Source organism: Choloepus didactylus, chromosome 7 (assembly GCF_015220235.1).
Source record: "Choloepus didactylus isolate mChoDid1 chromosome 7, mChoDid1.pri, whole genome shotgun sequence".
NCBI lineage: Eukaryota > Metazoa > Chordata > Mammalia > Pilosa > Megalonychidae > Choloepus > Choloepus didactylus.
In genome coordinates, this window is record NC_051313.1 from 38,143,277 (window position 1) to 38,154,924 (window position 11,648).

Here is an 11,648-nt window from a genome sequence, read left to right on the forward strand (position 1 = left end):
TAAGTGAGCAGGAAAAAACACCTATGTACATAAAGCAAGTGACAACTCCCGATAAAGATGTATACTGCACAGCAAAAACAGAATTAAAGAGGGACAATTTCTCCCATTCCAAAAACTGGATAGTCAGGAGCCTACTACTCAGAGAAGGAGACAAACCTGACTTTCAGAGAAGGGACCATTTCTTAAAGAATGTTCTGCAGATTTCCCACAATATTCAGATAGCAACGTAGGGGAGTGAGCCAACACAGCCATTCCCCTAACTTGCAATGTGCTCGTTCTTTCTCTCCATCCAGGTGATATTTATTCGAGAAAAGAGTAGCGGCCGACTGATAATTGATGGTCTTCGAATCCTAGAAGAAAGTCTTCCTCCTGCTGGAGCTGCCTGGAAAATCAAGGGTCCTATTTATTTGGGAGGTGTGGCTCCTGGAAGGGCTGTGAAAAATGTCCAGGTAAGCCAGGCACAACCAGGTAGAGTCACTGATCTTTATAGCTGAAAGATCATTTCATTGATGCCCTTGCTTTATAGATTAGGAAACTGGTAAGAATAAAATTGTAGTTTGACTGGAGATGGAATATCAGAGTGAATACTGTCCTACTGATTGTCAGTTGCAAGGTCAGGAGTGATCTTTTGATTCTAAGGTAGAGGTGAGATGAAAATGTTTCAAAGGGATAAATTATCATGAAAAGTTGCATCTCAAGGGGACGCTTATTTGTTCACAAGTATCCATACTTTTAGTGTAAAGAAATACCAAAAAAAAAAAAAAAAGTCATTCCATTTTGTATCATTGAGTAAAGAAAGCAAGTTTCAGCCTATTATGTAAACTATGATCCCATTTTTATTTCTTACACACATTCATAAATGTGCAAGTGGATACCTCTGAGAAGAAGTGAAGATACAATAAGAAACATGTTATTTTTATCATTTAAAAATTAAAACTAGCACATCTTTGAAAATATTTGGCAACAAAGGAAATGCATCTAAGGACTCAATTTTTCTTAACATAAATATATATTTAATTTTAGCAATAAAGACAATATATTTCTAAGATCTATTAATATATGTGAATAAAGCAAAAAAGTGGGAGTTCACATTATAATTAGATTTTAGGTAAATATTCCAATTCCATAACAATCTATGTGAAAGAAAATTTTCAAAATGTAGTATGAAATCAGCTGTCTACAGTGACCCAGGTTTTACATCCTGTGCTATGATAAATTCTCAACCACAAAACAGCTAATGAAGCAAGAAATGCATGCTTTCTGCTGTTTATTTAGCCATGGTAGGTTTAACAGTTAAGAACTTTTCTAGCCCTCAGTGATCTTGGGCACAGCTGTCACTGAAGAAAAACTAGGCTATTTCTAATATTTAATTTGAAAACCACAGCTGCAGTATATTTCATCATAGTATATGTAAACATTTCCATAGATTAATTATTGTAGCTGACATCAAATTTAAAATTCCAGCTTCAAAAAACTAGTTGAAAAACAGCCACCTTGAAAAGGAATGATTTTTCACATAGCTGAGGAATTATTTAGTTTCTCTCAGAACTCATACCCCTTCAATTTGTTTTTCCTTGGTGCATCAGTGAATATTGAGAAAATGGATTTTAAGAAATTTCTTCTTCTCTCAGATTAACTCAGTCTACAGTTTCAGTGGCTGTCTCAGCAATCTTCAGCTCAACGGGGCCTCCATCACCTCTGCTTCTCAGACGTTTAGCGTCACCCCTTGTTTTGAAGGTCCGATGGAAATGGGAACATACTTTTCAAGAGAAGGAGGATATGTGGTTCTAGGTAACATGATTGATATTGTAAAACATGAATCATAGTGGGATTTTGGACCCAGAGTTAAAAAAATACCAAGCTCACTCAATCCTTGAAGATGACCTCTTTCCACAAGCACCATCTTTCCCCACCCCCATTCTGGCTCCTTTAGAACTTGTATGCTGCTCTGTTGCCTGATCTGCATCACCTCTTGGCCATCCTTCTTCTCCAGATCTTGTTTGGCTCCCTCTGTGCATGATCCATTGTCCACACTGAAGTCCAATTCCACTTCTTCTCCTTGCCCTGCAGCACCAGTGGGGACTTGATCTTTCAGATATACCATTTCTGGATTTTTATTCTCGACTATTAACTCTCTTGTTCATTCAACAAAGTTTTTATTATATGCCTACCAAATATCAGTCACTATGCCAGGTGATGAACAGATTCATTCCTAAAAATAAAGTTCCAGCAGACTACAGACAATCACCATCCAATCCATTTCAACAAACATTCTATGGAACAGCCATTAGGTATAAGGAAGGCACCGGGATAGGTGCTGAGAAAGAGGATAGGAGAAGGCAGTAAAAACCACCTGTTTCCTGCTTTCAAGGTACTTAGGTACTTTGTAAAGTAAAGAAATTACAATGCAGCCAAGTATACTGTGTATACCATGGATAGTTTGTATACCATGATGAATTGAATAACCAAAGGTAATATTTCCTCTAGCTAGCACATGAATTTTTATTCACACCCACCCCTTATCCCTACCAAAACACCTACACTTCCCATTTCTAAGCCCTTCATTGAATTTCAGTGGTAAGAACTCTAAAGGCATGGACAGCTTAAAATACAGAGCAATCGGCACAATTTATGTACTCCATAGACATTAACAAATAGCAAGAAAAATTAAAAAGTGATTTGTAAGGAGACATGTCAAGTGAAAATAATTTAAATTTGCAGGTTTGCAGTGAGTCTTTTGGAGTGAACACAGCTATTCTTAATAAGAATTATCCTGGATCACTGCAATAGCAGCTCCTTAAATGCTTTTGCTGCCCTTTCTCTGTCCTCTGAAGTGCTCTGCAGCTCTGGCACCAGTTGCCTTTTTTTGTTTTAAGAATTTTTAAAATACAGATCTGATAAGTCTGTCAGTCTTGCTCAATGGCTGTAAACTAAAGTCTAGCTGCCATACTTCCATCATCGAAGACCTCCCTGGTGGGGCTCTAGCCTCCTTCCCCTCTCACCATGCCTCCTCCTCCCCTTGCACCTGACAGTCCAGCCACACTGGCCTTTGCAGTGCTCTTCAGACATTCCAGCCTCTGTACCTGTGTTCATACTTCCACTACCTAGACTCTCCTTTCTTTCTCACTTTTGAAATATTTCGTGGTCCTGCTAGTTAGAGTTCATTTCTCCTCCCCTAAACTCCCATAGCACATCATGTATTTCAGGGTGCTGTCTCCACCCCCACATCCCATGCCAGGAATGGCATGTTACTTATCTTAGTTTCCCACAGAGCTTTCCACAGTGTTTTGACATGGAAAATGCCACTGTCTACTTACTGTTGAGAAATGCATCAAATGTTCAAAAATAGATAATTACAAAATCAACCACAGTTACAAAATTCATTTTGCTATTCTTGGGAGCTGACAGGATTTCTCTCCACAGATGAATCTTTCAATATTGGACTGAAGTTTGAGATTGCATTTGAAGTCCGTCCCAGAAGCAGTTCCGGAACCCTTGTCCATGGCCACAGTGTCAATGGGGAATACCTAAATGTTCACATGAAAAATGGACAGGTGTGGTCTTAAACATTTCTTGTAACAGTCTGTCTCCTCTGACCTTGGACTCTAGATCTGGAGCATATTTCACACAATTATTTCATCAGTACTTCCTAACTGGAAAAAAAAAAAAAAATGGAGAAGCTGTGACATGAAATTTAACTGGAGGCAGTATTTGCATTCAGATTCACATGTTGGGGGTTGATTTGATTAGAACAAGAGGCCATGAAAGGATGACAACGCTACCAAAATAAATAAATAAATAGAGATCAAGAATAACAACGTAATTAAAGGGTTTTAACAAAAATATCACGAGAGAAATTTTTTCAACAAATGGAAGCACTAGGGAAACTAACAAACACTAAAACAGCTATCTCTAACTATCTATATTATATATGTATACAAGATTGTGTTTATACATATATACATATACATATTCTCAATTGCAAGAAATCAAATAAATTCTATTGCCATTAAATACCACTTTCATTCTAAAACATGATTGCTAAAGAACATTCAAGAAGGTATTCAAAGAAATATTATGGAGAAAGGATATTTTCATTGATGCCTTTAACTTAATATAATGGATTTATCTGGGTTCCAGTACATTCTATAAAAGCACATAATAATAAAAACTAATCCATATATGGTGTTTTACTGTGTGTCAGGCACTATTCTAATCAGTTCAAATGGAATTTAATCTTCCTAATAACTCCATGTGGTAGATACTCTCATTATTACTCTTGTTTTACAAATAAGAAAGAAAACTTAGGCAGAGTAAGGTAAGTAGGAGGGCTGGGATATGGATCCAGGTAGTCTGGTTCCAAAGACCATGCTCTTCCCCAAGACCTTAACTTGCCTTGTACAACACAATCTATCTTTAAAAATTAAAGGAATTCATTTTGGTATCTTTCCTGTTGTTCCTCTTCCCCTGACTTCTCTCCTGTCATTTTGTTCTCTCTCCAAAAAGCAGTTTAAACTATTTCTATAGTCTACAAAAGAGTGACCCCTTGTGTTCAAATTGCAAAGCTAATCATGTACGGCTATCTGTTAAAATATTGCTTCTTTGTGAATCGTTTAAGAAATTCAGTTTTAACATGGTAAAAAAAAAGAGAGATTAAATTATATAACGTAGCCTGTTTTTTACAGGTCATAGTGAAAGTCAACAATGGTGTCAGAGACTTTTCCACCTCAGTAACACCAAAGCAGAGTCTCTGTGATGGCAGATGGCACAGAATTACAGGTAAGAAAAGCTGAGTTTCTTGGGTTTTTACAAAAGTGAGCCTGAGCACCCAACTGTGGGATAATGGCTTGTCAGAATTTATACTGTAACTTATATGATCGAATAGGTGAAAGATGACAGTCTAGAAGCAGCCAAGAAAAGAGAACCAGATGTTATTGCACTAAAATTTGTATATTGCATCCACATGTGATTTGAAAATATGAATGCTGCCAAAATAGTGTTGGGGAATTGTTTAAAGCATACATGATTCATGGAACATAAAACTAGCAGAAGAGTATCCTATATCATCTCCCTTTCAAAGGAAAATGTTACAATGATTGCTTGGTAGTTCAAGCTTGTTTAGACAAAGGTTTTTAATGACATAGAAGAAAATGTGTTGTTTTATTCTGGAATAAATAAAAGCCATTACTGTGATAAATTAGTCCCTTTCATGTGAAAATTAATCACTCCAGTGCCACTTCTGACCAATATTTGCCCTGTATTTCAGTTATTAGAGATTCAAATGTGGTTCAGTTGGATGTGGACTCTGAAGTAAACCATGTGGTTGGACCCCTAAATCCAAAACCGGTTGATCACAGGGAGCCTGTGTTTGTTGGAGGTGTTCCAGGTAAGATTTGTTTAAAAGGGACAACTTTCCAAATCCAAAAACCAGTTCTGTTATTAATAATTGGGCCATGTGTTTTCAGAATGCATTTAACTCAAAGGGTTTTATATACAATTTCCTTTAATAAGAAGAGTATTGAAAATTGTGACTCTTTGTCCAAGATTACAACAAAGTAACCCATAAGAACTAGACCCTGGCATTCTACCCAATAGATATTACTCTTGCCATATTTGCTTATTTTTTCTCTCTTCCCTATCCAAGTACCTTCTACAAATATGCACAATGAAACACATGCTCTGTTTTATTTCTAACGCAAAGAAAACTCACTTTTGAATACTGCTCTAGGTATGAGAACCTTGGGGGACCAAAAGTTGTGATAATCACTCTCCTTCCCAAGTAGGGAAAAATAGAGACATAGTTCTCCCTTTGCAGGATTAGTCTGAATTGTGAAAACAGCTGCACATCATAAGTTCTGTTGTTCCTCTGTAGTGGCATTCCCTAGGGGAGTTTCCCAGCTGCAATTCTGTAAACATCACCAGTAACATTGCTGCCATATGCAGTGGATAGCTCAGGGTGGTGACAGGAGGATGCTCATGGAACCCCAACAATGACTTTAAACCTCTGAAACAGCAACCATGTCCTTATATTGAATGTGCTTGTTTCCACACATTTCACTAACTTGGAAAAACAATGCTACAGCTGGTCTATAAGGAGAAAATAACCAAGTTTTGCATCTGGAATTTGGTGGGAATTTTAAAGGAAAACATACGATTTTTCCTTGACTCCTGCTAAATTATTTTAGACTGCCCCACGTAAAGCAGATCATAAAAATACTTTAAGTGCAAAAGCAAAGGAAAAATTAAGCATCTGACCTTGGGTACTCCCCAAATAGTATAAATAAGCCCTCCTCTCCTTTGTTTATCAAACACCAGTTATGATAGTAACTCAGTGACTAGAAAAATATCTGAGACCCTCAAAAAGCTACCCTTCCTCTCCTTTACTTCTGCCACCCAGTCCCCTATCCCCATCCCTCTGGCTTCTCCCCGTGCTGCCTGGCTTCAGTTCTAGAAGGGATTCTGGAATTCACACAGTGCAATGCTAAAGATCTATTCTTATAATTCAATATATTGTTTCCTTCCTAGAACTCACAACACAGTTTCAAATATTTCAAGTGTTCCCAAGGCCCATAGGACCAGTGCAGCATGGCGTGCAAAGTCTTGATCACCTGGCCCCTCCTTGCCCCCGCCTCTTTTGTCTTCCCATACCTTCTGAGATTTGCAATTCCCTCGATGTTCAGTAATGCTCTTTTGCACAAGACAGAGCCTCAGTTTCTGGAAAATGTTGTTCTTCTTTCCTCCCTCAGTATCTTTTCATGGATACTGAAAAGATCCATGGATCTTCCTCCCCTCTCAGGATGGCTAAGGCTTGTACTTAACACAGACATGCTCCCCACAGCCAACCCCCTTGACCCAGGATGTCCTGTGCATACCATTGTTGTAGCATATGTCCCAGAATATTGTTGAGGCTAAATAGTACACTCCTTCCTGGCAGGGACATGACTTATTCAACACATGACAAACCTTTATTGAGTGTCTAGTAAGCACTGTGCTAGGTGCCAGGAGGTGGACAGAACAAGCATAGCCCCCCCTCATAGAAGTAATAGCACTTTTTCTTTACTTTGTACCTGAAGTGCTTACTACATAATGCAATCACATATTTGTCTGTTTGATTTCTGTCTATTTGCGTTTATAGTCTGACTACAGCATCACACACACTGCCATTCCTTACTACAGGAGTTGCTAAGCTCCACAGGCTGACTGGGTGGGAAAGATGTACCTAAAGCCAAATTCAGGCTGCCCAAGACACATGGTAAACAGCAAAATTTAACTAATGAGCCAACAAACAGGAACTAGGAGGACAGGAGGCCTAATCACCAGCCCCAGCACACCACTGCAGCTTTTAATTCTGTCTAGGACTTGTGCCAGCAAGCCTAGAACAAAAGCAATGATAATTTTACCTGAATATAATTAATTATATCATTTTGAGCTGTTCAAGTTTAATTCCACTAAAATTACATCAGAAACCAGGCATTAAGAAGGATAAAGGAAATTGGGCATAAATAAAATCCCTATATGCACTAAATTATCTTGGAATCCCAACCAGTTCTCTTATACCAAGGAAAACTCTGTTGATTTCTTTATTTCTGTCAATCAAAAGTTAATGCATTAAAATTCATAGAACTGTACACCAAAAAAGCCAACTGTATAATAATTTAAGTTACTGTTATGATAATTTAAAAATTAAAGAATTTTTTTAAATTAATGCAGCCCAAACACACATGGATCTCTGACCATTCATTCCTCTACCGAAAATCCTGGATTCTTCTGTATTCAGTCAAGCTTTCACCCTGGGAAACATTCTCTCCTACAATCATGTGTTGATTTTATTAATCAATTACTTACGGTTCTAGGGCACTTTACTGTCACTAACTACAATTAATGGTGTGGTAAATTATGCAGGCAGTACTTGCTATATGAATTATTTCCTCCAGCTGACTTCCCCTATAAACTAATGGGTAGTAAGTTGGGCAGAATCAAAACTCATGTTCTAAAATTAGTCTCCAAAATGAGCAGCAGAGTTTGATGTTTCTAACCCTTATAATCTTTTCTGTTCACTCATTTTTTTATTCTTATAATGAAGTACACTAAGCAGACTTCAAAAATATAATCTTGCTGATCTATAGATTAAAAAAGGGGAATTGATCTCTCAGACCCTTTCCAAATCTAAAACTTTATAATTATCATTCAAAATATGAAATGCTATTTCCATGATTTGTTTTCAGTATGAAGCTTTTGCATATCTTTAATCTATATTCCTTAGAAAACTTATTACAGCTGCTTGATGATGTTTAATTTGCTGTCCTGTTTTACGTTCCTTCCTGAGTTACTGATTTCTAAATGTTTTCCATTTTTTATCTGCTACTGCTCACCTAGCTGTTTGTACCTAATAAGCTCTGACTAAATGGATTTTAATTTCATGATATTTCTAAGCTCGCTAAATTGCTTTAAATGATATTGCTTCCATCATCACAACACATTTAATTGTGTCTGTATAATTAATAAGCATAAAGCTTTTTCTAGATCTCTAATTAAGAGGAAAGTACCCTGGCATACACAGGGCACCTGTGCCCATGCAAAGACCAGCTAGTTGTCATTATCCTATTTATAGTTCTTAAACCCTTAGCTCAGAAAAATGAAAATTTAGCTTATTTGAATTCATTATTTTCTCATTATGTTTTATAAGCTTGGCAAAAATGTGGAGGTGTAAGAGTGAAGGGTAATGATACAAGTTCAATAGAAACCTTAACAAAGTCCAAAAATAATGTGGAAGCTAAAATTTCCTTTCCCCATCTTAGCAAAGCACACAAAATTAGTTAGTCCAGGGTGAAAGGAACCCTAAAAAGCATAGGTAGATCATGAAAATTCATACTAAGGCTTTACGTGTAAGTGGTAAATTTCAGCCTTGAAAGACAGCTGAATTGTATACAGAAATTTGATCATGGACAATATGGCAAAACATTAAAATGACCGTGTATGTCCCTAGTACTTCAAAGGCAGATGATGTTCCTGAGAAATGAGTAAATTGTAACTCGATTCCAATTTTGACATGTAAATCATCTTGATGTAAGCGATTATAACTATTACGTATATTTTTACCATGAGGTCATATTTGGACTTAGAATGCCTCAACTGCAACTTTTGTTTCCATTCCTTTCTCTTTGCAGAGTCTCTACTGACACCACGCTTGGCCCCTGGCAAACCCTTCACAGGCTGCATCCGTCACTTTGTAATTGATGGGCGCCCAGTGAGCTTCAGTAAAGCAGCTCTGGTCAGCGGAGCTGTGAGCATCAACTCCTGCCCTGCAGCCTGATACAGCAGAGCACAGCTGCCCAAGTACAAAGTTCTTTGGAGCACTGAAATAAGCACAGAGCCAGCCAGGAGGAACAGCAACTCTTTCTTCCCACTGGAAGCTTTCAACTAGTTGAACATGACTTAAATGAATCATCAGGGACTGGATGTTTATTATTTCTTACTTGGATTTTTGCCTTGGATCCAAATGTCTGCAATGGACAACAATAGAAGGAGTGTTAAACTCACTTGTATTGAGAGTACACTTACTTCCTGCTGGTGAAATATACTTTCTTATTCTTGTTTCTAATAAAATAGAGGGATTCTCAATAAACACTGGCACACATTTTTAAAGTGTGACTAGATTCTCAGATTTCTTTCAGGGATGATAACTTCCAATCTATACAAAATTATCTTTGCCCTAAGCTACCTTTCTTTATCGTGAAAAGATGTGCTAATTTGCATAAAAACTCAAATTAGATAATAGATTAGCTTTTAGCACTTTTTCTTGGTCTATCAGTATAACAGGAGTATTTTAGGGTTGGGGCAGTTATCAAGATTTAATAAAGTCAATTTAACAAATTATTAGAAAAATAGCATAATTTAATTTGTTCTAGATAAGAAAAATATTTCACTGCTTTTTTCCTTCCTTATTTATTTCTTTAAAAGAAAAATAAAATGGTGCACAGAGAGGCTCCTGCAGGAGATTTTATTGTATGTTCTACAGAAATCATCAAGGACATTACAGCAAAAGTAGTGGGACAAAATCATAAATTCAACTTAAAGGCATAGAAGTCTTTTTATGAAAAGGTTTTGCCCAAATAACTGCAATACAGCTAGTCTTATTTCTAAAATTTTATAATCTTTTGTCAAATTATCTATAATAAAGTCTAGAAAAATAGGCTTGAATAACTGGTGGAATATTAAAAGCCAGAAACTGTAATAGAAGAAACATACATGAGAAGATCATCAACACTGAGACAGAATGAGAGAAAATAGGCCCTGACTCAGCTGGACTGAGGATAGGTAAACAGAATAACTTTGGGGAGTGGGGTGCATAAAATATCTCAAAGAATTACCAAAGGGAATAAATGAATTTATCTCAAAATGATTTAAAAAAATGCATACCACTTATATTCCCTTACTATCCTCCCACATTAGGTATATAAACAACAATAACAATGATGAAGGTGTCAATGAAAATTGCTATCTGTTCCTACAGGCATTGCTAAGTGCTAGCTACCATGAAAAGCTAAAGTTGATTATTTCACTTACTATGACACTAATCCTAATGAGGGAAGATTACAGATGAGAAACCTGAAGCTTTGAAAAGTGAGGTAAGTTGTAGGCTTTCATTCAGCCAGGATTCAAAACAAGGCTGCCCTGCTTCCAGGCAGGATGATTGTACCATGCCTTGGCTCCTCTAAAAGGGCAGTGGCTAGTCAGCTCAGTCAATTGCCACCAGGAAAGAACGCAAGTCCTTAAGGGCCAGAATTTTCAAAACAGGCTGGAACTGTAAAATTTGGGGGGTTTGAAATTGCCAGATGCTTTAGCCAATAACCACATTAAAACAGCAACCACAAAGGGAAAATATTGTATAGGCCAAACAGTACTTTCTGAGAGACATGTGACTTTGGGGCTTAAGACCCTGAATCTAAGAGTCTGGGGCTTTAAGTGGTACAGATTGAACCAGTACTCAAAACACACTGAACCTTCCCAGTACTCTCTCCACCGGACCCAAGCAGGTAGAAGTGGCTCTGAGCAGCCTACCCTTTTCTTTTCCAGAAGATTTGCCGGAAGCATCCTAGAGGTGATCACCTTCTTCTCTCAACCTCAGAGGTGGTACAAAGTAAACTAGCCCAGCACAATGCAGACCCTGTCTGGACCTTCAGCAGCCCCACCCTGTGTACACAGACTCATACAATGCTGTCAAAGGAAAGCTACACAAATTCTTCCAACTTCCCCCACAATCTATAAGGCTCTGTCTTCACAGAGCCTTCAGCAAATGAGAGTCTAGTGGCCCATATATGTCTTAACCACACAATGACCTTCTGAAACTTTGAATCTACTGTTAATAAGAACCTGATTCAGTTCTTAGAAGGGACCCATCCTCCTGCTCCTGCCTAGGAAGAAAAATCTAGGATTTTTCCTCTTCTAGTTAAACACAGTATGTGTAGACATCGTATAGAGAAATAAGGGTTGGATGCTTGTCTTAGTTTGTTAGGGCTTACATAACAAAGTAACACAAACCGGGTGGCTTAAAACAATAGAAATTTATCATCTCACAGTTCTGGAAGCTGGAAGATCCAAATTCAAGGTGTCAGCAGGGCCCTGCTTCCTCTCAAGTTTGTAGGAAA

The 11,648-nt window shown here is 37.6% G+C and overlaps 1 protein-coding gene across 4 annotated transcripts in view; it reads left to right on the forward strand.

Annotated features, from left to right (window-relative positions):
• The window catches only part of LAMA4 (laminin subunit alpha 4), a 157,274-nt gene extending 147,610 nt beyond the window's left edge, over nucleotides 1-9,664 (forward strand). For all 4 annotated transcript variants that reach the window (XM_037842608.1, XM_037842609.1, XM_037842610.1 and 1 more), the window contains exons 33-38: nucleotides 294-449; nucleotides 1,632-1,791; nucleotides 3,424-3,554; nucleotides 4,686-4,779; nucleotides 5,267-5,386; nucleotides 9,168-9,664. In XM_037842608.1, the coding sequence (XP_037698536.1) occupies nucleotides 294-449; nucleotides 1,632-1,791; nucleotides 3,424-3,554; nucleotides 4,686-4,779; nucleotides 5,267-5,386; nucleotides 9,168-9,313 (807 nt within the window). In that variant the 3' untranslated portion in view covers nucleotides 9,314-9,664. The remainder of the gene's footprint in view (nucleotides 1-293; nucleotides 450-1,631; nucleotides 1,792-3,423; nucleotides 3,555-4,685; nucleotides 4,780-5,266; nucleotides 5,387-9,167) is intronic.
• Nucleotides 9,665-11,648: the final 1,984 nt, after the last annotated feature.